This window comes from Haliotis rubra, unplaced genomic scaffold, assembly GCF_003918875.1.
Source record: "Haliotis rubra isolate DU_JTF1 unplaced genomic scaffold, ASM391887v1 Scf1217, whole genome shotgun sequence".
NCBI lineage: Eukaryota > Metazoa > Mollusca > Gastropoda > Lepetellida > Haliotidae > Haliotis > Haliotis rubra.
The window spans coordinates 181,029-208,681 of record NW_025765134.1 but is presented as its reverse complement, the minus strand read 5'-3'; the positions used below and the strand labels follow the sequence as shown (position 1 = coordinate 208,681).

The 27,653-nt window shown below is 39.3% G+C and overlaps 1 protein-coding gene across 5 annotated transcripts in view; it reads left to right on the top strand.

The window, feature by feature from the left end:
* Window positions 1-22,716, top strand: part of LOC124265788 (cAMP-responsive element modulator-like) — a 46,979-nt gene extending 24,263 nt beyond the window's left edge. For 3 of the 5 annotated variants that reach the window (XM_046700615.1, XM_046700622.1, XM_046700630.1), the window contains exons 5-7: window positions 780-950; window positions 2,285-2,444; window positions 21,580-21,887. In XM_046700615.1, the coding sequence (XP_046556571.1) occupies window positions 780-950; window positions 2,285-2,444; window positions 21,580-21,724 (476 nt within the window). In that variant the 3' untranslated portion in view covers window positions 21,725-21,887. Of the gene's footprint in view, window positions 1-779; window positions 951-2,284; window positions 2,445-21,579 lie in introns of all 5 variants that reach the window. The other 2 variants (XM_046700636.1, XM_046700644.1) reach the window with 2 other exon arrangements.
* Window positions 22,717-27,653: the final 4,937 nt, after the last annotated feature.

Sequence of the window (27,653 nt, the reverse complement as noted above, 5' to 3'; positions counted from 1 at the left end):
AATACATTTGTAAAACTTAGTGTATGCTGTACACTTGTGGAAAGGTCCATTTACAACAGGATACTGGTTCTAAATTTCATTTCCCCTCAATGTTGAGAGTAGTTAGCATGAATGGCATAGAATAAGTCTTAAACATATCAAATTCTCCGACTTGTTAAGTTCTAATACAAATAAAATTCAGTAATTATAAAAAGGTATTAAAAGAGATATTTCCTGTAGAAAAAATTATTTCAAAGAGAAACAATGAAATCGAGAAATTCAGTCTTAAATAGAATTCGCTCATCCCAATATTCAGCAACTAATTATTATTATATCTCTACAGCAATGTATCTTCACCTTTTCTGTGCTTGTTGCTACCATATACCCTTGTTATTGACCTTTTAACCATGGGAACAAATAAAAAATAAGAAGAATAAAGTTCTAATACACTTTTAAATCATGCACAATTATGTCCTGATAAGAATGTTCATCATATTATTAGGATAATGATGAAACCTGTGTCATGCTGACAATATCATATTCTCATCTGTAATCTTTTGCTTAGATTCTACATTCAAATTTCGGGCTAGTGAATTATTTTGTGGGCTACTAACTTTCAGGCATAGCTAGCCCGACTGTCTAGCAAAATGTGGAAACAAGTTTGCACACTGTTAGAGCCATGGATTTTCCTGACATTATTGCATTCTTGTTCAGTTTTTGTCATTAACTTTCAGCCATGATACAGTATTGATACAAAAGGATTGTTGCTAACTCTTCATGGGTTATTTTTTTTGTTTTAGTTGTTCCTGCAGGGGCCATCCAGATCACGACTCATCCTGATGGTACACCTGTGTCACAAGGACTCCAGACATTGACAATGTCAAATGCCAGTCCCTCAACAGGGGCTCAGGGGGCTACTATTGTTCAGTATGCACAGGGACCTGATGGGCAGTTCTATATACCGGGTACTGGTGAGGTTTATTTGGTAGATAGCCATTTCTTTTTTAAAAAATCTGTGTATTGTTTTCGCTTTTAATCCCTGTGACCCCACCTCTGTCTGTCTGCCTGTTTGTCTGTCTGTCTGTCTGTCTGTCCACAATCATTTTGTTTACTAGAGTATAACAGTTCAATATCTTTCAACAACAATAGGTCAAACAAATCCTGAAGTGCTGCCAGCACATAAAGTCACACGCCTAACCAACTCAACCAACCCAGCTTACACAAAATGGAAGTCAGACAAATTGGCACGGCTCCCATAGCCGAAAGCTGTGCATACACAATACCATATAGAAAGTGGACAGCCACCGCTGAGTTGGTTAGACAGCTGAGTTACACTTTGCTGTAACTTAGGTGGGTGTTATTTCCAGAGCAGAACTAACATTTTTCATCCAACCATGGGACATGTATTAGTCGGGGAGCTGAAGTGTTGCCTTTTTTACACATTCAATCTTCCTGTTTCCATGGCAACAAGTTTGACTTTTTGTAGTGGTGTGGTTGTCTAGTGTCTTTTGTTATTTGGAGATGTTTATATTTTTTACGTTTCTCTGGCAACAATTTAGACTGATTATTACATGGTATTGTTTTGAATGCTCAATAACTACTCTTGCATTCAGAAAAGATTAGATAGTAATTCTCTCATCAAATTGGACGACACAGTCAAAAGATTTGTTCTTTAAAGTTTTTGCTACCGGGGGATTACTCATCTTGACTGTTGTTCTGTATGTGAAGTGAGTACCTCCATAAACCTGTTTATATGAGAAACACTGTAAATATAAAAAAGAATTCTACAGGCATCTTCCTCAGTGCAAACATATCTAACAGTTTTGAGAAAAAACTATCCTTCACAGTTCCTTATGTGAACCTCCAAAATTTCTACAAAAATCACATCCTAACTGAGTGGCAGAGTGGTAGTATATAAGAGCAAATGTTCACACGACTGATTAGTTAGAAAACACATTGTGGGACGAAGTTTTCATCCTGAACACATACTTGTGGGTATGCGGGTGCAATAAACATTGAGCAACCAGAAGTCAATATACATGATGCCAGTCATTGTAATTCCCAAGGCCACCAGTGGGTGCTACTTCCACCACTCTACAGACTGTTGGTGAATCCCAATTACAGTCAAGAAATTCCCTTCGGTACTTTAAGATTAATCCTTGCACAAATAGAATTTTCCTAGCCCACACTTGGGCACAAACTTTTCCACATCCCCACTTCTATGTAAGTATTCTTGTAGTTCACATTTTGAATGTATGTGACTTTCCTGAAAAGGCTTATGTGGTAATTCCTCTTTATGTTTCAGTGTCAGTTGGTGGAACAGGAGTCCAGGCATACCAGATTGCTACATCAGGTGCCCTTCCCCAAGGAGTGGTGATGGCTGCAGCCGGGAGTCCTATCACAAGTCCAGGAGGACATGGAGAGGAGGCATCACGCAAGAGAGAACTTAGGCTGCTTAAAAATAGGTATGTATGGCATTGTATGATTGATATAACTTTTTAGCAGAGGTGTTATTCACCAATGTTTCGTTGTGAATTTAATTCTGACCATGATATACAGAAGAGCTTCCCATTTTAATATGTGATATTTTTTATAATTTGGGGGTTGATTTTGCAAGAGTAATATTTAGTAATATAAGATGGAATGGTTGTTTTCATTCAGGGAGACATTAGCTTTTTACCTTCTTATATGAAACAAAATATTTATTACTTAATGCTATTAGATCAAACCCAAGTTAACTAGTCAGGCAACTTAGACACTATTTGTTTGATGATAACAACTTGTTTGCCACATGAAAATTTTCAGATAATTTCACACAAATCATGTTCATGTCTTATCATGTGGTTGAGTATCACAATTTGTAACCTTGTGTTAAAGTAGTAGCAGTAGTAGTAGCATTTGATTCCTTCAGCAGCAGGCAAACGTAACTGGGCAAACAAACTCCACATCGCCCACTGACAGGTGTGGTGTAAATTTAATGTAGCCAGCTTACAGTTCGTTTGGGTTGAAATGAGAATGATGAATGAATAAATAGCTCAAATCAAAATAGAGATAAGTGCACAAAACATAATAAGACACATGGTCCTGATACCTCAGTACCCAACAGAATCTGAAATCTGACGTTTTTTGATTGATCACGGAAAAGGTTGTTTAATCATGTAATGTTGTTCTATTTTCACGCTTCACACCGAGGGGTGACAAACGGCTGGTGGAACAGCGCTGTCTGTTTCCTGACTAGTAGGGGTCATCTCAATATATCACGGGTCACATTTACCCAGGTTCATGTTATCAGTCTCGTAATCAGAATCGCCTGTGATGTTACTTAGGGATTTCACAATACATAAGTTTCATGAATCAATACGTATCACGATACCCATGTCACGATTCGGTACATATCACTATACCTGTTTTTGCGGCATTATGTAAATTTAGTTACATTTTGAACATTATTATTTTTCCTTATCCTGACTCATGCTCTTTTGCTTGTCCCCTTCCTCTTGCGAACATAGTGGAACACTTGTATCTCCTTAATTGAAGCTCCCTTCAATGTAAAATCACTAATTGGTACTCACCCAAGAGTTACCTCCCCTGCCGTAAGCGCGGGAACAGGTGTCGCCACCCTCTGGCCTCATGCTTCACTCTCTCCTTCTTCGCCCAGTGAGCAGGATGTGAGAGCGCCTGTGTCTCCTTACACACTATATCCTTTGGTTTTTCTTAGTTAGTTACCTATTATAGTTTACTATAAAGGTATAGCTAGTATCCTTCAGTTATTTGCATTGATAATTAATCGTATTTCTACTGTTTATTCACGTGAGTGCGTGATTGTTCAGCTAGTTTTACGTTGATGAAAAACTGTACTATTTGTAGATTACGTTTTTTCGCTGCGGATCCGCATGTAGTATGCCCTAGTTGTACTTCGCCTTGTGCGTTTGATTCACGTTGCAGTTACTGCATTAATTTAACCAATTCTGCCTTTAATAAATACCATTTTTGCGTCTTGAGGCGTGTTGCAGATAGGTCCGCGCAAACTAGGTGTAGACATGGCCGATGCCGGATTACCCATCCAGTCAGCTGCTGTCGGCGATCCCTCCCGTCTGGTGTTCTGCTTGAGACCCCATCGGAAGAGGGGCGTGGGATGCAGTCCGTCACCTCTAAGAAGCGACCGGCCTCCCCAGACATCCCGTCATCGCCAGACAAAGTCCAAGAGGGCCTCAGCGTCTTCTCAACGCAGACTTACGTACCCCCAGGGCAGCGTCATCTTCCAAAGGGAAATCTGAAGTCATCGAGAACTTTCTCAGCTGAGATCGTTCCAGCAGCAGAATTGGGCCTCTCGATGACCAGCCTATCATCATACCCGACATACGCCACAGAAGCGACCAGTGACAGCGACAGTGACTTCAGCAGAGATCACCATGCAGCCTGATGCCTCTACACTGATGTCAGGCGAGATGGCTGAGGGCCCCACCGCTAGCACGCCAGAGGGCACCATCTACTCGTCGCAGATCATCCCAGGCGATCTTATGAAGCAGATCATGATCATGATGGAAGGCCACTACAGACTGGAGAAGCAGCCATCCCAGGGTCGAGCCTTCCAGCGAAGGCTCCAAGCGTGAACAGCACCCCAGAGGCACCCCTGTCAGCGTAGCAGCCACGGCGATGCAGCCTTCGCGAAGGAAGTCACAGACCACCTCGACGAAGGACCCAGATGTACAGCCTTGAAGCGAGCGGGGGAAGATCATCACCTTCTTCGGCATCATACTCAGATCACGGAATCTGATCATCAGACCACCGCGGAAGCCTTCGCGAAGGTCATATCACCGTTCCCCAGGACCGGACGCCAGCCGAAGCTTAGAAGGCGTTTCGCGAAGGACACCTGAACCCAGATCGTCATTATCTAAAAAGGACATCGAGGGACTACACAAAGAGCCAGCGAAGCTACCATCAGTCCCCTCATAGGTGCGCCAAGAAGATCAACCTATCGATGCAGATCACCAAGGCGATCGCCTCGCCCGATCACCACGCCCGATCTCCACGTTACATCACCACGTCGATCACCTCACAGGTCTGCACATAAGCCTACAACTAGATCTCCACAAGCGTCAAAGCGATATAGAGATAGAGCCACACAGCCCTACATCAGAAGAGCAACAACCTCTTATTTATGATGATGGAATGGAAGACGATGGAGGAATTATTTTCTCAGATGCAGAGATAAGATATTGGATGGTCAATAATCTAGATCTCTCATCACCTTCCAAGAGTGGCAATTCGAGCAGACTTATCTGATGAAAGAAGGCGATGCAGATGCTATTACACTACCCCAATCGACCCGATTAGCGGCGGTGCCACAGAACCTAGATACAGCATTTAACAAAGCCCGCGAAGGTTCAGGCGCCACATCTGCCAAATTTCCGCGCCAAGAAGTTCTCCACGCATAATATGGACCCCTTCTTCAAAGCGCCAAGACATCGATGAGAACTACAAGCTGATCTCCGATGCCAAGAACAAGTACTACAAGATTGATGATGGGAAATTGGTTCAGATAGAAACCATGGCGAAGTATGTTCTTTGGTCTAAATAGATCTAGAACAATAAATGAGACACTTATCACCAGATTTGAACCGACCTCTGAAGATGATAGAATGATTTACTCCGGCCCTACTCATGCAAAGAAGGACCAGCAGTTCTTAACAGATCATCTCACATCTGTCTCAGCAGCACTGACCTTAGCTTCGTCGTCAAGGCCTCCTCGCTTCCTGCAACTGGGGTGAGAACTTTACAGCTCCACTATATACAGCCCGTGGTCTTCCCCATCCATCTTTGACCGAGCAATAGACAGAGTCTCCAAGGAAGTCACCAAGGATTCCAGAGAAGTCCTGATGATTAAATCGATGGACACGCTAGCCAGTGTCATTCGACAGACGTCACAAAGATACTCAGGGAGATCTAAATTCATGGGCCTACAAAGAGCAAGAGACAGGAAGATTGCCAGTTCCAGGGGAAGAGATTCTTTTCGTCGCCCATATGGCAACTATAGAGGAGGGTCAGGAAGAGGCAGGACACCCAGATGTTCCCGCATCTATAAACGCTGAAAGACAGGTTCGGAACGACTGGAGTCTTCCACCCCCAAGTGGGTGGACGTCTCCAACTACACTGGGAAAACTGGGGAATTCTTCAAGACACCTATGTCTCCAACATTCTTCAACGCGGATTTCGTATCCCACTACAGGCCAAGCCTCCACTAACAGTCAACCCTCACAAGTTCGAGGTACAGGCACAGCAACTACTAAAGTTAAGAGAGGCTGTTACATTACTCCTAACCAAGCAGGCCATAGAAGTAATAGAGCAAGGAAACATCGAACCAGGTTTCTACTCCCCAGTTTTCCTAGTACCCAAGAAAAACTCCAAGGAGAAATACAGACTCATTTACAACATGAGCTTCTTCAACAAGACTTATCTAAGCAGACCACCCAGGTTCAGCATGATACATCTACACGCAATTCTGGCACATGATTAAGCCCCATGGACTACATGGGCAGTATAGATCTACAAGATGCTTATCTGCACATCCCTATACATCCCGAATCCAGGAAATACCTACGGTTTCGCTAGGCGGGTTACATTACCAGTGGAAAGTACTCCCATTGAATAGCATCAGCCCCATGGTTATTCCGAGAGGATAACGAAACCGATTGTCACATATCTACATCGTCAAAGGGCTACGCGAGTCGTTCTTCCTCGACGGCGGGATACAAGTAGATCAAGATCCACAGCATCTCAAACTACAGTTAAACTACATCATAAAGCTACTAACACAGCTGGGATGGTTAGTAAACTTACACAAGTCGGACCTAGTACCATCGCAAGATCTGCAATTCCTAGGCATTCGATTTATCACCAATCTCAACCGTATAGTCGTACCAGAAGACCGTTGGCTCAAGATCCAACAGATCATTCCACCAGCTCTACTCTCTCCGCTACCACTTCGACAATGGCAGAGCTTACTAGGTCTTCTAACATCAGCCCAAGACTTGACAGTCATAGGCAGATTACAGTTACGTCCCTTACAGGTCTTCATCAACACACATCTCGACGACCTACAACCATTCAGTCTACCGGAACATCTCAGACCTCATCTACTATGGTGGACAAAGAAATCGAATGTCTGCGAAGGGATTTGTTTAGCAGAGCAGGAATTCAAAACCCATCTATATGTAGACGCGTCGCTCCAAGGTTGGGGAGCTCATCTCACCAACCGGACGGCATCAGGGTTATGGAATCAGCTAGAAAGCAAACTCCACATAAGCGCATTAGAGATGAAAGCTGTAATCAGCGCCATAAGACATTGGAGCAACATTCTACAGAATCGCACCTGATGATACATACCGACAACTTCGACAGTGGCGTTTTATGTGAACAGGCAAGGCTCAGCGAGATCGCCCGAACCTTTTGACTTTAACCTTTCAACTGTTGAATTAATCCAAGATCTAAATCTACATGTCAAAGCATGCCACATTCCGGAGCCAGGAATATACTAGCAGACGCGCTCTCTCGGCCACATCTGCCGTCGCCGACAGAATGGATGCTCAATACAGAGATATTTGCACAGATAATCAAGCAAATAGGAGGGGCGCTAGTAGATCTATTAGCCACAAGGTTCAACAATCAACTACCGACATTAAATGTCACCAGTGCCAGACCCACAAGCATGGGCAACGGACGGCTCTAAGCATATCATGGGAAGGCCTCAATGCGTGCAGCGTTTCCGCCCCAGCAATAATACCTCAAGTATTACAGAAAATCAGCCAAACACAGAGCCTACAACTCATTTTGGTCGGCCCTACTGGCCGGCCAGAGCGTGGTTTCAGCTCTAATACAAGAAATCGGTCAACCCGGCACTAGAGCTACCCAAGCTCAAACCTGTTAATACATCCACACACCAAACAGGTGCACAGAAACCCAGAAGTATTCAAACTTCAATGTATGGACTTTATTAAAATGTGTTTAAACAAGAGGATATTCTACCAGAGCGCAAAAGCGGTCACGCTTGCCTTACGATACTCAACGCGTAACTTGTATGATGACAAGTGGCAAAGTTTCAAAATTATGCAGCAAACAAGGGTTTTACAGCAAGAGATGCTACGCATCCTCAAGTGGCAGACTATTTGTGTTACTTACGGCAAAACAAACATTTAAAAGGCTCGACATTGTCAACATATCTTGCCGCTTTAGTTCTGTGATTTCTATGAGAGCGGGTGTTAAATTGACAAAAACACCAGAGTTACTGGCCTTACTCGTGCTTTCGATTGGAGGACCAAAGCGGAAGTTCCACGCCCAGGTTGGGATCTGAATGTAGTGTTACAACACCTCACAAGTGAGGATTATGAACCATTGGAATCGACAACTTTTGAATTTCTCTCACAGAAAACAGTTTTCCTGTTATCGCTAGCCACGGCAGCCAGAATATCTGAAATTCAGCTCTAGATTATGAGAGGATACAGTTTGATGACAATCAAAACACAGCGCACCTGGGATTAAGATGGGATTTCATCGCCAAAATCAACTACCAGGTCAACCAGACAGGTTATTTCACGTCCCTGCGCTATCCTTGATTCTCGGATCTCAAGATACATTGGACTTATCTCTATGCCCAGTAATGAGCTCTCATAATCTATTTACGTGCCGTTCCAAAGCAAGCAGTAGATAGCTCAGAAGATTGTTCATCCCGTTATAAGCCTACAAATCAGACAGAAGTCTCTCGTACCACCATATCTATATGGATAAGAACTGTCATTCTCAGCCTATAAGGCAGCAGGACTGGACCCTCCAACAGCATCTAATCCACATGAAATCAGGGCATTGGCCTCCACCCTCGCCCTTCACGGTAACTGTTCATTAAATACAATTATGGAAGGATGCTTCTGGAAATCTAACATGGTGTTTGCTAATCACTATCTGAGAGATATCACCACCGAGGACGTCTCTGGCATTCACCATTTCGGTCCTTTGGTCCTCGCTCAGCAACTGACAGTCCCTCGTAGGCGTTAATATTCACCCCCACGAGATTATTATGTATATTATGCATATATTAATTAGCTTATAACTCCACGGAGTTCTAGGGCTATGTACATATTTAGCTTAGGTTATTCAACCTTAAGCTCATACTGAGTTTATATTCAGTGTACAGCTTCTCTATTAGAGTAGCATTTTATATATATATTGGTATATCAGTATATTAGTAATGTAATACCCCACTTATAGTAATATATATCTTATGGCTTATTATAAAGGAAATATCCTAAGTCTCTATGCCTTATGAAGTTCCCGCAGGGGTTATTACAATATCACTTATTTAAATCACTAATTATAATCCAAAGTATTCTGTTTTACCCACCACCTCTCCGGTGGATTCTACAAGCAAAAGAGCATGAGTCAGGATAAGGAAAAATATGTAATTTTTTGAGTAAAATTGATATTTTATACTTATCCTGACTCATGAGGTTAGCCCTCCCATCCTCCCCACATAACACTTTGGATTTCCCTGTAAATTCAAGTGTTGGGCTCGCAAAATCAGGAGAGAGTGAAGCATGAGGCCAGAGGGTGGCGACACCTGTTCACGCGCTTACGGCAGGGGGTAACTCTTGGGTGAGTACCAATTAGTGATTTTACATTGAAGGGAGCGTCAATTAAGGAGATACAAGTGTTCCACTATGTTCGCAAGAGGAAGGGGACAAGCAAAAGAGCATGAGTCAGGATAAGTATAAAATATCAATTTTACTCAAAAAATTACATATTTCATATTTTATAATTATCCATGAAAAGATCAACATTTTTTATTCTCAGAGATTAAAAAGTTCTAATTTCCCATCTTTGTGCATGAAAAATAATCATTTATAACTCTCATAACATAAAAAATCATGATACAGTTGCAAATTGTAAACGATACATAAACATATTTAAACTGATACTTTCAAAACTAAATATCGATACAGTTTCAGGGATAAATCTTCCCCCGAGTCCCGCGTCTCTGACGCAAAAAATTCTGACAGGACTCATATTTTTTTTACATGTGCGTCCTCTTGGACGCAAGCTTGTGATGAAACACTAATGTTTATTTTTGTGGAGAGTCAATATCAAAGTATACATGGCTAAATCTTCGTAGATTAACTTCCATTCTCAAATAATTGACGTCAGCTTGTAACTACACATTATTTTTAAAACGATCGAAGCTTTCATTCGTCATGATATTCAGTTCATTTCCGCGTTTCCAAAAATAGACATCTAGGTCACACCAAGGGAGGTAAGCGGTATGCAAATGAGATCCCAAGATTCATTCTTCGACCATGTGAAAAACTACTAACCTAGTTTTTACACTCTATAAATAAACCCAAAAAGGGAGGTTAGCGATTTGCAAATGAGGTTTTTCAAGACAAACTGATTGGTCAATGAACAGTGTGACGACAAAATCTGAGCTCTCAGTACCAGTTAGAGAAAAGCAGGAAGCTTTAGTCAGTAGCTGAACAACTTTTAAATCTATCTGCATGTAATTTGAAAGTGAAACTGACATTTGACAGGGTTAAAGTTCTGCTGAAATAGAATGTCATTCTGCTGTTTAAAGGTCACATGCAACATAAAACACAACTTTGCAGATTCTGATACCTTTTCGGTATGGACTTACCGAAACAAATCGTCAAAAATGCAAATTCAACTTATAAAGTTGAAAAATAACGCGATGAAAAAAACCGCGCGAAATCGGAGTTCAAACGTTTCACTAATTTTCCCCCGACTTTTCGGGGGAAAACGGGTTTCAACAGCTGGGCTGCGCTCATAGCAAGTGCGCAGTGAAATAGGTTCGCGCAGCTTGGAAGCCGGTTGTCCGGTGAATACTCCAGTGAAGGCTTTGGTGTGAGCTATGTTTCTAATGTTTTGTTGATATCTCACAGGCGCGAGCTTTTTATATGTTATGACAGTAAATTAACTGTTTACATAATTTCATTTGTCTATTTCACCACACGTTCTTACCGAGTCACTTTCTCAGTTCGATACTTGAAAGCAATGTCATTATTTAGCGTTGACAGAATTTCTAACTGTGATTTAGATATGTCGTTGTCACAGACTAAACTCAATGTCTTGTTTTATTGACACCTGTGTGTCTGCCTGCCTGTCTGCTAATGACAGTATTCAATACACAGCTGCTATCACTGACCACATGCAATTTGAACTTAACACCAATCAGGCTATACACCATAAACAAAATGCATTGATTTATGGCCTGAGTTCGGTCTCTGCCACATTATGTAATTACACAGACAGGCAGGTGTGATACTTGAACACATGACATGTTATGATGTCTGTTGATTGTAAAATGTTATACACAAAAAATGAGCATGTATTTACAAAACCCAACATCTCTATATATACACACACAATGAGCCGTGAGGGCATCTGCAAATGAACCAGCCGTTACACTTGAGTGCACACCCACCCGCTCTGACTGGGTTCGGTATCCCGGCTGCTTCGTTTCTTGGGAAGTAAACCCAAGTACACAATATTGCACTTTTGATTTGCGATTGTACGCTTATAATTTTGTTTATATGTTTTTTCATAACCAGCAATGTATATTATATGTAATGAATAAGTGATAATTGTGTTTTAATTATGTTTGATTTTTTGGTTGCATGTGACCTTTAAGGTTCTGAATCTCAAGTCCTGGAAAAGAAATCATATAAGGGAATCATTTCATTTATAATTATGATGACATTTATGATATAATTCATTCAATGTTAATAATTAAAGTAAGACAGTTACTATTTGTGTTCATACTTGTTAAAGTGGCTTCCAGTTGGCACATTTCTTTTGATGTAATTTGTTTTTGAATCACTGAACAGAGTGAAGAAACAAAACAAAACTTTGGTTGGAATTGTAGAACTTATAAAGTTTATTCACAAAATATTACGGTGAAATTACATGGGTCTGGCTAGTAACTTTTTTATTTTTCTAGTAAAAGAAAATATTTGCTTGTCAAAGGTCATGTAGAGCCCTGCTGTTATTTTTATAATATAGCAGTCGACATGCCGCCCAGACAGATACTAAGTCTGTTAAGTTCACAAAACTGAGATAAGGGTATCAAGTGAATGCTCTGCCCAGGAAGCGGGCGATACTGTCAGAAAACACAAAGTTAGGACATTTCAGTCAGGTTGGCCGAATACTCATCGGTTATGGCTGACCTATGACAGGGAAGATGATTAAACATTTTGTAAACTGTCAGTGATCTGTTAACATGTGTGTCTGATGTGATAGGGTATGAGCTACAAGTTAAAATGGAAGAGTCTCCATTTGTTACGATTTAGGTACTACCAGCTCTGTTCTGTGAAATATCCCAGACCGGTCAGACTCACCTGTGCAACCTATACTAACAATAAACTAGTTTGAATAATATTTGTAGCTTTAATTATTGTCAGGGACTCATAGTTATTCATCTCAGTGAGTCCCGGGACTCAGGCAGTTGAATTTGTAGATTTATCACTGCAGTTTTGAATGTATTGATGTATTGTGGCATCCCTAATGTTACCTACTGTCACCACTATGGGAGGAATTAGGGGTGAAATACTGTGTTTTCGTACTGTCGTTTTATTAATTATTTTAAACCTTTTCTAAAATGTCTAGAAATTGAATCATTTTGTCAAAATCTATGCATTTCTTTGCTTGACGGACACTATTTTCCTGGAAGTAAGTTCGAGATCGCCTCAAGTCGTCTACTTACAAAGTCAGCAGGACAGCAACTGCAGATACCGGATCAGTAGCCAGGTTCCGTCTTCTTATCAGTTATTTCAAATCAGACGAACTGCGGAACATCGTAATAACTTATAAAAGTCAACTTTATCATAAAGAAACGCCATCAGCCGAGTACTTACGATGTTTGTAGTGATGCAACACAACGCATTATATTGCACGAGTAAACACTGCCATCCAAAAACGTATAGTATTATGCGAGAAAACTGATAATATGACAATCTTCATCTATTTCATTATATTTTATTAAATTTAATCCTAGTTTCATTCATTAATACTGTTTACAGTAACATCGGAGAAAACGTGTGAAATGGCATCACCTCAGTCTATACGTGTACCACTTCCGCTTACCTTGTTGAGTTGTTCATAAGTGTCCGCTTTTCGCTCCCACCACGATAGCACCAATTTCACATACTTTTTAGCAATCACTAACAGATTATCGCCTCGTCATCCATTGACCCCAAGATCCGCGTTATTTACTCATTGAAGTCATATTTCATAATTAATTGCCAACATTTTGTTTTTACAAACAAAGTGGCAGGTATCAACGGTGACTTGTCAAACTGTCTCATACGTAAAATGTATCCAGCCACATAATCCACAGTGCTGAACCTATGATAATTATTATGTTAAATATATTCGTAGAAAACATGCATAATACTAAAACCACAGCGATATATATTATAGAATAACTGCTTGGACCCCAAGACATCTCATTACAAGCTATATCAGAAAACATTTAACACCCAATAAAAAAGAGAAATCAGCATTCTCAAGCTAAAACATATTTGTTTCAGAAAGGAGAATACATTTCTGAGTGAACTTTAAAAGATATTTTGAAGGAATCTGAAAACTGAATAAAACAAATTTCTGGAATGTGCCAAGATTGTGTAGCTGTACTTCCCAAGGACTGTGGAAAGTCTCTAAATGTTTAACCGACTGAAATGAGAGATAGACAATGATTTCGAGCAAGGACAATGATCAGTCACACAGACTGTATTCATCACTGTAACTGTCTTATGACAACTGTGTTGTGTTAATGGTAGTTTGATGCAGGCGATCATGTAACCTGTCTCTTCGTTTACCTCGTCCTCCACTTTTGCCACACATTGCTTCCAGATATCGACTGTTACTCGACTAGGCGATTCATGTACAAGTGTTTAACATCTGGTAGTCTGAAGGTTGTGTTTTGGCATGCAACATCACCTTTGACAATGCCCAATATCAACTCGATAGCATTAAGATCACAGTGATAAGGATGGAGTCGTAATATAGCGTGATTCTTACTTCTAATGTAATTGTCCAGCTTTTACATTTTGATGGTTTGATTATTTCATTCAGGTGTGGCTTTGTTTTCTTTGGTGGAAATGACACATTATTGCGTTCTAGCCATGTTAACATGTCACCATTTCGGCTATTGGAAGTTGGTGCTTTACTGTCTGGATCTTGCACGCTGTGATAAGGGGCATTGTCTATGACAATAAGTGCTTTTTCAGGCAAAGTTGGGACTAACTTATCTTTCACCCACTCCAGAAAGACATCACCATTCATTTCCGTGTGGATCAAGCCTGGAAAACAATAAGTCTCTCGCGCTTTCCTATAAGTAACTAGCTCCCTGTGTCTTTGTTATCCTCACTGAGTACCTACTGACGGCTGGCAGTGTGCGAAGTGTTCGTCCAAGTCTCGTCCAAAAAGACAGGCTCATATCCTCCTCACGTTTCTGCTTAGTCCGGCGTAAAACTTTCCTCACTCGCTCACTATTCTCGCCAGTTATCTTTTTGTACCTTTAGCCAAATGTGTGTAAAAGTTGCCAAAGCTTATGTTTAGTTACTTTTATATCCTGTGCTGTTTCAAGATGTTTCTGCAATGTTCTAAGAGAAACAACATATTTTCAGAGTGTAGTTTCACAATTGATAGCAGAGGTTAACTTTAAGAAAGTAACTTGTCCTGGCTGTTCTTTTTCAGAAGAAGTCCTCCTTGTCCTGAATTTTATGACATAATCATGATGATGTAATTATGAAAGAATAAATCAACATGGTTTTTGATGTTAATGTTTACTGGGCTTTTTATTCTGCTTTACAAGTACCGTATATTACCGTAGATAAGCCGACCCCCTAACTTTACCCTTAAAATCAGTGTCAAAATGGCATGTTACGTACATAAGCCGACCCCCTAGAATGGGGTCCTAATCGTGGCAGACTTGTAGTTACCGATAATTACAACTTCGGTCCGCATTATTCATAGAATTCACAATCACATTTTGTCTACTCACGCCTCGAAATGAAGTGTAGTTGACAGAAAATGGATAATATATTTTGTTTCGCTGAATATCATACTTATTGTAGCTGGATGATCACATGTCAACGAACTGGCTTACTTATTATCCCCCGCTGCGCGTTTCAAGTCAGTGCGACGGAACATCGTTCATTCACGACTGACGTGTGTCTAGTGACGGGTGACGGCGTAGTGTTGAAACACACTCTGGCAAAAACCCGTCATTTTTTGGGAAAGTCAACGGTTAAAAGTTGGGAAATCTAAAAGACAACCATCCCACGAATACATATAGAAAAAGTTTTCTGTCAAGAAACTCAACAAGTTTGAAGATTAAACAACATTTTGTTCTGTGGAAGGCGTGTTACACTCACGTCACTGTAGAGTACAGCAGTTCCAAGAAGGATAACTCTAGTCGGAATCTGAGTCTATGAAATGTGTTAATCTCGGCATCGGATACTGGGACAAACCTCTCGGATTGATTAGGAATGCATGGATATCAAAAGTCATCTTGAAGAAGATCATTTAGCACTGATTCCGGTAAGAAAGTAGCTCTTTCCTGGTTCGGTGGCATGGACGCCGTGTCCGACTCACTTGTTACACTTTCAGATAACATCTTTAGTCGGTATCTTACTGTTTCTATTTCCCCGAATTCAGTTTTAACAACAAACAGGTTTTGGGAATTCAAGGGCTGTAAAATTCATATCACTCTTCCTATTTGATCGGGATTAGCCTAATGGAGGCCATGTTTGTTTACAAACGATTGTTGTTGTTTGTTTTTTTTTAAAGATTATAGCGTTTAAAAAGACTACTATTTATAACGCAATTTTATTGCAAAATAATAACGTCTAATAGAAAGATTATTCATATTCTGTAACTTTTTTGTTTTCTTTTTTAAATCTCGGAATGTGTGAGTACAGCATGTTCTAATTATCAATGAAACGGTAAAAGTTGTCAATGAACTTGGATCATGAAAAGTAGTTCCGTCAACCAATCATATTTCTTCTCTGCTTAGCTGACCAATCAACGTTGAGAATCACTGAAAAGCACATGTGCGATTATCACAAATATAATCACCTGTGTATCCTAGCCCATGTGGGTAATAAATAGTATTAGGCTCCGTCCGTCCGTCCGTCCATACGTACGTACGTCCGAATTGGAATATCTTAAGAACCGTTCTCTAGATTCTTTTCATATTTGATACCTAGGTTCATCACAGTATAAGAAAGGTCCAAGTCAGGTTTGGTGACCTTGACCTTCATTTCAAGGTCACAAGGGGACTTTCACGTTTTACCTGCATGTTAAGCTATCTCAAGAACCGTTCGCTGGATTTTCTTCATATTCAATACAAAGCTTTATCTAGGGAAGGCGCAGGGCCCAGTCGATTTTGGTGACCTTCACTTAATTTTCAAGGTCACAGAGACACTTTGAAGATTTCAGCATATTAACCTGCAGGTTATGCTTGTCAGCGAGATACCTCAAGAACCATTCACTGGAGTTTCTTCATATTTGACACCAAGCTTCATCCAGGGAAGGCGCAGGGCCCAGTCTATTTTGGTGACCTTCACTTAATTTTCAAGGTCACAGCGACACTTTGAAGATTTCAGTATGTTCACCTGAATTGTCAGCAAGATATTTCAAGAATGATTCTCTGGATTTTCTTCAGACTTTCAAGACTTCCCTTAAATGTTTTTCAATAAGCAATTTCTTTAGTACTATTTTTGCATATTTCATACACTATGACATTCATGTCAGGTCAAAGTCAGTCTTGAAAATACGTGTGTGTTTGAACACCTAAAGAGCAGGATATCAAGAGAGGTTGACTGGTCATGTTTTTGTTGACTGGTCATGTTTTTGTTGACATTTAACTTAAACTTTCATTTCTTTATAAGTTTGATTTGATAATTTGCGGCGGGGGATTATGTCACCTTAGTGACAATGCTTGTTTTATCCCATTCCATGTGCGTACAACATCTGTTTACCATGTTTGTGAGGGTATGTTTTTCGCTCCAACCATGATAGCACCAATTTCACATATCAACAATCATGAACGGATTACCTCCTTGTTATTCATGCACCGCTAGTTTACAGTAACATCGGTGAAAACGTGTGTGAATTTTAATGGCATGCTTATTCCACCTCATTCTATGCGCGTACAACCTCCACTTACCATGTTCATGAGGGTCCATATAACCTTAGTGTTGATTATGTATATTTTGCATTTATGGAGCAAAACCTGTAATTAAAATAACACAATGCTAGGATATATTTCTTTGGGTTAAATAATAGTTTTCTGTATTAAAATTCATCCCGTTTAATTATTGTGTATGTTTTAACTAAATCACTGGTAGATCGCCAGGAAACGTGTGCACACCTGATTGCTATTTCCGTCTCTATATATGAGACAAAAACACACGGCAATCTTAATCCCTGCAATAATACAATGCCTAGCAAAAACAAATTAGAAATAATCTTGTCTAGTGGTGTTTAATTGTAAATTTGACGTCCTTACTGACAAAGTCGTCTTCTCTTGTTTGTTTGCTCACACAAAGTGTTTCTTACCCCCTGGAAAAAAGTTTGACGAAAGTGTAACCCATACATAAGCCGACCCCCTTCTACAGACTGCTTTTTTTTCTCCTCAAAGTTCGGCTTTTCTACGGTAATATACGGTAATAATTATCATTATCTTTTTATATAGAAGTCTTTGACTCTTATATTGTAAAAAGGTTATTTAGTTATTGCTTGAATAAACTTGCTCGTAGCATCAATGTTCCTGTAATTATGCCCTCTGTCCACACCAACCCTTTCAAGCAAGTCTAAGTGGTTTTCCTTTGATAGCAATGAGAAATGCTGTCACAAACAATTGCTCAATTTGATCGTAATTCTTTTTGTCCATGTTTTTAAAACACTTCAAAAGTTTTCTGTCTGTCTCTACTTTGTTATAGCTTGTCCCAACCTCTAAATCACGATGTGATTTCAACGCTGTGACTAAAGCATGACAAACACTGAGCATGAAGTGCTGAACTATTGTGAATTTTAAACTATTCTACTCAGAATTTTGAGCACCCATTGACAAACATGTTCTTTACCCCATGCCTCGTGGATACAGACGGAAATCGTGCACAATATTTACAAGTCATAACATCTTTGCTTTCGTCGTAAGGTAACCATGGCCATATTGAACTCCAAGACTTTCGAAAATGTCTACAATGTTTCTTCTTGTCATTTTTAATCTTTCAACTGTTTGGTGCAAACATCTGCTTCGGTTTCGTCACCCGAGGCCTTTTTAAACCTGATTGTAAAACTATCGATCAGTTTCTGTGACATTTTTCTAACATCAAATGTTGAAACTTGGTTGTCTGCTATTCTGTCTCGGCCTGACTGTTGACTCGAGTACATACTGGCTTTCTTGTCAGTGATTGGTCAATTATTTATACAAAGGCATGCTTCGGTTTCTATAGCCTTTCTGCGAGGCCCCAATTGAGGAGTGATAAAAAGCAAAGAACGATAACTCTAGTTTATTATCATTGTGAAAGTTACTTCATTTCATTCTCGTATCATGTCAAAGTGTAATAGCTACATTTTGAGCAGATATGAAATGAAATCCGAGTTTATTTGCAGTTTGAAACTGTAAACATTGCAGAAATTGTCTGGTAGCCCACGGACAAGTAAGATACCATTATTTGATCGCCCTGAGTGAAAACGGACTTGTCCCGGCGTCAGACGATGGGATTTTTTAACCCCTGTTGATAGTCTGATCTGATTTTTTTAAAACTATCTAATTTATCTATCTTACAAGCCTTTGATATGTTCCCCACCTGAGTGATTGCACATGTCGAGTCACGGTGAGTTACAACAATCTTCAGTATTCTAAAGGGTAAACCAAGAGCTTTAGAGGCTTTCTTTAGATTATTATTAATGGCGTAGAGTGGTTTTCCTCTCTCTGCTTCAAGTTTAAAGGTCACATGCAACCAAAAACTCAAACATAATTAAAACACAATTATCACTTATTCATGACATATAATATACATTGCTGGTTATGAAAAAACATATAAACAAGATTATAAGCGTACAATCGCAAATCAAAAGTGCAATATTGTGTACTTCAGTTTACTTCCCAAGAAACGAAGCAGCCGGGATACCGAAACCCAGTCAGAGCGGGTGGGTGTGCACTCAAGTGTAACGGCTGGTTCATTTGCAGATGCCCTCACGGGTCATTGTGTGTGTATATATAGAGATGTTGGGTTTTGTAAATACATGCTCATTTTTTGTGTATAACATTTTACAATCAACAGACATCATAACAGGTCATGTGTTCAAGTATCACGCCTGCCTGTCTGTGTAATTACATAATGTGACAGAGACCGAACTCGGGCCATAAATCAATGCATTTTGTTTATGGTGTATAGCCTGATTGGTGTTAAGTTCAAATTGCATGTGGTCAGTGATAGCAGCTGTGTATTGAATATTGACATTAGCAGACAGGCAGGCAGACACACAGACCCACAGGTGTCAATAAAACAAGACATTGAGTTTAGTCTGTGACAACGACATATCTATATCACAGTTGGAAATTCTGTCAACGCTAAATAATGGCATTGCTTTTAAGTATCGAACTGAGAAAGTGACTCGGTAAGAAGAATGTGTGGTGAAATAGAAAAATGAAATTATATAAACAGTTAATTTACTGTCATAACATATGAAAAGCTCGCGCCTGTGAGATATCAACAAAACATTAGAAAAATAGCTCACACCAAAGCCTTCACCGAGTATTCACCGGACAACCGCTTCCAAGCTGCGCGAACCTACTTCACTGCGCTCATGCTATAAGCGCAGCCCAGCTGTTGAAACCCGTTTTCCCCCGAAAAGTCGGGGGAAAATTAGTGAAACGTTTGAACTCCGATTTCGCGCGTTTTTTTTCATCGTGGTTTTTTTTTCAACTTTATAAGTTGAATTTGCATTTTTGACGATTTGTTTCGGTAAGTCCATACCGAAAGGTATCAGAATCGGCAAAGTTGTGTTTTACGTTGCATGTGACCTTTAAGATAATCATACACCTTCCTGAGCTGCCCCTTAAGTTTGTGCCAGCGCTGTTCCACCAGGCGTTTATCACCCCTCAGTGTGAAGCATGAAATAGAACAATATTACATGATAGTTTCTTAAACAACCTTATGCGTGATTGATAATAAACCTCAGATTTGAGATCCTGTTGGGTACTGAGGTATCAGGGCCTTGTGTCTTATTTATGTTTTTTGCACTTATCCCTATTTTGAGTTATTTAATCATTCATTGTTCTCATTTGAACCCAAACGGACTGTAGTAATCAGTCAGGACACATCTGATGTAACAAGCTTATCTGGTCCAAGTAGTATTGAGTTTCTGAAATCTGTTGTTTTGTTTTAAACATATTTTATTCATGAGAAAAGGATCGGGTACAAGTTATACAACTTAGAACACCCTCTCCGTAGTATTTACATAGTATTATTTACATTCATTCTACAAGATGGACAGAGAAGAACAGAACAGAAATATGGGAAAAAGAGGAACAATTGCAACAATTAAGAAAATCGTTTTGAATGACAAATATATGTTTGAACAGTTTTAAATATGTTTTGATTTATGTGAACAGTCAGATCTGCATTGCCATGTAATAGTAACTCATAGGTTATATCCACATTTGTAATGCTGCGTAATTTAGTCATCATGGTAGTTCTCTGTACTGTATATAATTGACAGTCAAATAGGCAATGATAAGAATTTTCACAAACATTTCCACAAGAACAACTTGGGTTATCTCTTAAACCAGCACGGAATAGATCATAATCTTTTTGTCTGAATGCATTGGGTAAAAGGAAGTAACTCAATTTGTTTGTGTCAAATGATATGATATTATAATGAGTGAGTTTAGTTTTACGCTGCTTTTAGTAATATTCCAGCAAAATCACGGCGGGGGACACCAGAAACAGGCTTCACACATTGTACCCATGTGGGGAATCGAACCTGGGTCTTTGGCGTGACGATCAAACACTTTAACCACTAGGCTACCCCATCGCACCATATAATATTATAAATAAATAATTATTAAAACTAGTTGTCATCCTTTAGATCTTCTAGATTATTTGAATTAATGGGCCACCAACACCGTGCATGCATGCCCACAAACATACTCTTATCAATGAGTGTGGTGAAGTAATCAACATGATCTTAACAACAGCATAACACCCATGTATGTATGGTCCTGCTCAGGTGGAAGTATTGTGTCACTGTTACTACTATTACGATGCAATCTTTACTTCAGTTGCATTGGGTTTGAATGACTTGTTTTCGAAAACACAATGTTACGTGACACTCTCAAGATGAGTCTGCCTCTGATTGTAGTATTTATGTTCGGATATTGGGATGCTGTTTGTGTTAACCAGTGTTGAAATTCATGTTTTGTTTCAAGGTCATTTTAAACCTGTTGGTTGTTCTTGTCTTTAGTAAAGAAAATTTGGCATTTCATATTTTAAAATGAAAACATTTTCACTCAAATTACAGAGAGGCAGCACAAGAATGTCGCAGGAAAAAGAAGGAATATGTGAGGTGCCTCGAAAACAGAGTTGCCGTGTTGGAAAATCAGAACAAAACTTTGATAGAAGAGTTGAAAGCTTTGAAAGAATTATATTGTCAGCAAGATGGATAAGAGACTTGACACTGTTGAGTGGACATGAGTGTAAAGCCTTTGATCAGTGTGAAAATTGAAAGGATTTTCATGTTTCAATAAAGTTGTAATTGTATTCATCTTACAGAGAAGCTGCTCGAGAGTGTCGAAGAAAAAAGAAGGAATATGTCAAGTGCCTCGAAAACAGAGTGGCAGTGTTAGAAAATCAGAACAAAACTTTAATTGAAGAGTTGAAAGCTTTGAAAGAGTTATATTGTCAGAAGGATACATAGAATGGCAGATGTGTGTCTTGAGTGGACAAGATATGTTGCATTAGTCCCATGAGGGGCAGGAGATACCTCAGGGTTTGAATGAGAGGAAAGGAGAGAGAAGAAACTCCAGTCTCAATATTCATAATATCTGGATGTGAGGAATGGGTGTAAACACTCAATGTGTTGTGTTCCAAGGCACACTGGTGTATTCTATTCATAATACCTATGTTAGAAGACACTACCTGGACAGTCAGGCCCAGGTGAAATGGATGGCCAGCCAAGTTTATCACTCCATGGTGGCAAGTGAAGAAAGAGTGCAGTGGAAGTGCAGTGTTTGGTGCAGACCTAGTATGGTGACCAGTGCTGGTCCTTTCCACTCTGTTGTTTGTACAACAGATAGATGGTGCTAGCTGATGACAGAGTGGAATTTCATTTCTTATCTGTTTCTAAAAGAGCAACAGCATGTTCTCAATAGAAGGATTTGTTCCCATGTCTCATACTTATTTAAATCTCACCATTTTGTTTGTATATATTGTGAATCTGTTTTGTTGGTCAGTCAAATTTTATGTCTGCTGTCAGACGTACTTGTGTAACTGTGGGGGTGTTTTACCCCTTGTGCCAAGTGTCTATCTACATATAGTTACCTGGATTTGTTATTTGTAAGATTGTATAAGTAGCACACTGTATATGCTTGTTGTTAAAGTTTCCGAAACAAAGGAATTGTAACATGTTTTACATGTAAATACAGATACTTACATTTCAGTGTGTGACAAAGTTTTGTTGTTTTGGTTTTTTTAAGAGAATCATGCAGATCTCTGGAAGCTGCAGAACTAGTTTTTGACACACACCATGATCAACATGAGCACCTTTTTAATGGTATGTTGGTGATGAAGTAGGACAAGAACTGATTAATCCAAGACTATTGAAAATCTGAAAGTCATAATATCAGAATAATAAACATTATTTTGGCAATTTAGTAGTAGTGATTGTAGTTATGGCATCAGATTTCATGTAAACTGCAAGGCTGGATCAGTGTTTTTATCATTAAGACATCCAGTCAAACCTCTGGGATAGAGATTTAGTTGACTTCACGGGGTTCAACACATCCAACTCAACCATATAAACTTTGATGTAGCTCGAATATTACTGAGTGCAGCCATAAACAACAGCCAAACCATATTGTTCGATTATTCCATCAGACAAGCAAACAAACATCATCGTTCATTATCATATGAATATATATGTAAATATTTTTTGCATGAGAAATGAAAACTTTATCATTTGTTTTATCAACATTATTTTTATAGATATACGTATTGTATACATATCAATTTATATTTATAGATATACGTATTGTATACATATCAATTTATATAATGAAGTAATGATATAACATATCAGAGTTAGTTTGACTTGTTGAACTCTTGGTACTGTAAATTGAGTTAATGCATTCAGTGAGGTCAGTCAGACAAATACGTGAGAAAATACTGTTTAATATTTTGTGTTTGCTGGAACAGGCGTGTGAGTTGGATACAGCCAGGGACTCAACAAATCTGAGTTGTGGGTTCCACTGTTCTATTCTGCTGAATTGACCAAGCATAGTTGTCTCCCTTCAGTTGCCAGAATTTACTGAACAAAACTTTGCTCAATTTTGCTATGAGGTGGTTCATATCTGTTCCATCACTTTAGAATCTTTAATATTTCTTCAGTAAAGTGCACCTGCAATTATGCTGATCACAGTAGAATTTGTCCCATACAGAAGCGCTGAAGCGAGATACTAAAATGTGTGCACGATTTAATATATCGTGTACGCACTATGTAACGAAGGGTGCGCACGAAATTAAGAGACACAGGATTTTAAAAATGATAGATCGTGCACACGAGATATTAAAAAGATGTCATCTTTTCATGCGCACGGCAAGGTATTTCGTGTGCATACTATATTATAATTTAGTATCCCATGCGCACTATATATCATTTAATTTATAATCCTGTCTATTTATTTCGAGGGCTCGATATAACACATCGTGGGCACACTTTGTTACATCATGCCCACACTATATTATATCGTGCGCACATTTAGCATTTCGTGTGCACGATATTAAAAAAAATAATTTCTCCTACCCATGTCCCCTCAGCGCTTCCGTGAGCACTGCTTTATACTTCCAAGCTTCATTTTCTATGCAAAGTAACATACAGTGGACCATTCCATAGCAAGTTATTTGACTACCCTTTCAGTTGCTTGGCATCATGGCTTGACCAAGAACGCACCCTGTTCTTAAACCAGCATTTCACCAAGTATTGATGTTTTGGGCATTTTTCAAACTAAGGTCAGTGTCATATTGGTATTTCCAAAGATGTATGGAAGTTCAGAATGCAGTGGACTTAGTTTATGAAAAAAAACAAATGGTGAATACTTCCTTTCTAAGTGTATGTTCCAAATTCATATGGTGACTAATTGTTTTGAAAGTTAAAGTTTCAAACCTGAACATGAGTGCTAATGTTTGGCTGTTTGATTTCTTTGTTGATTAAGGCCACACTCAGCAATATTCTAACAATATGGCGGCGGTCTGGAAATAATCGTCAGTGGAGTAGTCAATCCAGTGATCAACATCATGAGCATCGATGTACACAATTGGGATGCGATATAGTGTCAGCGAGCACGACCAGCCGATCCCATTATTCACCTTTTACACAAGCATGAGTTGCTGAAGACCAATTCTAACCCATGCTTGTTGTAAGAGGCGACTAACGGGATAACACCACTAAATGTCTATATTTCAGTTTGTATTTGAAACTTGGCAATGAGATCCATGGCCCTTCTTATTGACTGGATGAGACTTTGAATTTGACGTTAAGGTATTGCGATGGAAGGCTGGTTTAGTACATCAAGATTTTCTATTGAAGGATCTCACTGGCGGGCCATGGTAGAGTTGCTACCGCCTCTTGACTAAGAAATCACTAACGGCACATGCACGGTGTGGCCAACATAGTCGTCCATGATTGTCAGATTACGGCCATCGAAACTGGGGTACTAGAAACCCGTCGAGGAGGTCAGTGATGTACTGTTGTTCATTCAGATTCGTTTGATCGTCACGGGGCCACGTTTACAGTCCCGTGAGAGGCACCCGGACATCATCAATGTATTCCTCTGTGCATGTGCCCTGTTGCTGCGGCAACAAACATGAACTCGACCATCATTCATGAACAAAAGAAATCGACTTTCGTCCGAGCAGTGGACCCTTCCCCTGGACGTCAAATTCTAGTGACGTCGAGCTTCAAGCTTCAAGCTAGTCGTGCTGGTTGTGATAGGGGATAACAGCCGACGTCTGATAGGTGGTCTGGCTGATAGTCGATGTGTAGTCTTGTTCAACAACAATGGACGTTTTTATATAGTCGTCGCCTCGTCTGTCCGTCCGTGATCATTTTGTTTCCGGAGCATAGCTCAAAGACCGTTCAATATTTATCTGCAAAACTTTGTAGAAATATTACACAGAACCTAAGGAAGTGCCTTTTGCTATTTACAGACTTTTGTGATTTATTATTTTCTCTGTTTCCATGGAAACGATTCGGACCTAGTCTCAAAAGGGAGGGATGGACTTCGTTTCCGGAGGACAACTCGAAAACTTCTTAATACCTTTCAACAAAACTTGGCAGATATGTGAGGCAGATCCCAAAGTGGTGCCTTTTGCTATTTGCAGATTTTTGGCATATTTGTTTTTCCGGTTTCCATGTAAACAATTCGGACTTACTCTCAAAAAGGAGAGGTGGCCTTCGTTTCCGGAGCACACTTCGAAAACCGTTCAATATTTTTCAGCAAAAATTGATAGTTATATCAAACAGAACCTAAAGTGGTGCCTTTTGCTATGTGCAGATTTTTGGCATTTTTATTTTTCTTGATTTCCATGGAAACGATTTGGACTTCAAGTTGGAAATATCAAGTTGGACTTTAAGTAACTTTCAGTTGATTTGTTCTTTCAAATTTATGGGGGCCGGGGGGATTTGTCATCTTCTGATGACTCTTGTTTTGTAAAGTCATTAAACGATTGCATGTTTAAGCATCCAGAGCCATGTATGCAGTATTGAGGAAAATAAGAATATTAGACGTGACACTACACTGCCAGTTAAGATTGTTTGATAAACTTGTACAACCCATTTTACTGTATGCTTCAGAAGTTTGGGGATATGAAAACAAAAACAAATCATTGAACGTCTTTATCTAAAGTTTTGTAAGTAGATTCTTAAGGTAAAATGAATACCCCGGTAAAGATGGTATATGGCTAACTGGGCCAATATCCGTTAATAATTTGTAAAATAAATCCCATTGCTTTCTCGTTGGTGTAAAATGTTGCGGTTCCCAGACAAATTCATACAAAATAAACTCTCTGTTGTATACCTTGAGGTCCACCTCATCGAATCATAAGTTTAACCTACTTAAGGCAATAGAAAATATCCTACGGAATTCTGGCTTATATCGTGTGGATGTCACAGTATACATTGTATATTGTTTCTCCAAATGTTCTTAAAGCTACTGTTAAAAGGGTTCTTGTTGATCAGTTTTATCAATCTTGGAATGGAACAGTAAGTGCTTCTTTAAACGGAAAATATTAAAACTATATATAAGTACCCCGTTTGAATGTTATCTTCTGGCACTACCTCCAAATCTTAGAACTTACACCAACTTTAAAACAGCTAGTTCTGACTTCAGTAAATACTGGATTGTGATTGGTTAATTAAAGTCATTCAGAGGTATATAATCACGTTATATACTTCTGTTTTTCCAACACTTTATGTATTTTTGTTTTAAATCTTAATAACTCGGTTATGATAGAATGGAATGAACATACAAATATCGCCAAAAGAAACATTACCCTCCGGCCTTAGTGACGGAGGTACGTATCTTCAGCTGGCTTTGTGATGCGTGGACGTCCACTACTTGGTCTGTCTACGGTGACCCAGTCTGACTGAAACCCTGAATAAATCGTAGAACTGTGATACGGTGGCATCCGAGGGCGTTGGCAGCGGCATTGTATGTCGACCCCATCCGCTCCATCCCAATGGCCCTTTCTCTCTCTTCAGCTGTTTGTCGTGGCATATATCTCGTACTTGTGTATCATATCATGCATTCTAGTCTCTCTTCATACCCTATAGAGTCATTTCACATGTGAAATGGATGCAAATACCGCTTGAATATGGCTGCGTTTTTGGCAATATTGTTATGTGTACACAGAAAATGGAAAAGTGTTACTTTGCAAGCAAAAATGTTAACAAAGCTAATTTTAGATGTTCCTAAACACTTTTTCACAATACCAAAGGCACGTTTTACTTGTTTTCACTAATGAAAATCAGCAGAAAATGTTTTAAAAGACATCTAAATCACTGTTGTTGGTTTATTTCGACATGGACGAAAATAGGACAAGTTAACTCTTCTGGAAAGGATGCATTTCACCTATATATGAATGCATTTGAGAATTTCTTTTCGTGATTTTCATAAAGCTGTGTTGTTAAGCTTTCTTGTAAACTTATACCTTCTAACATATCTTTGATAGTTTTTCAGTAATTCATAAAGGTACGAGGGTAAAGTTTCTTTTGGCGTGTAGTGTACTGTGTTGAAAAATCAGAGTTGCATAACGAAATTATAATAGCTCTATTTGATTTAAAACCAAACGGGCCACACTGATAGACATTCTACCGGAGAG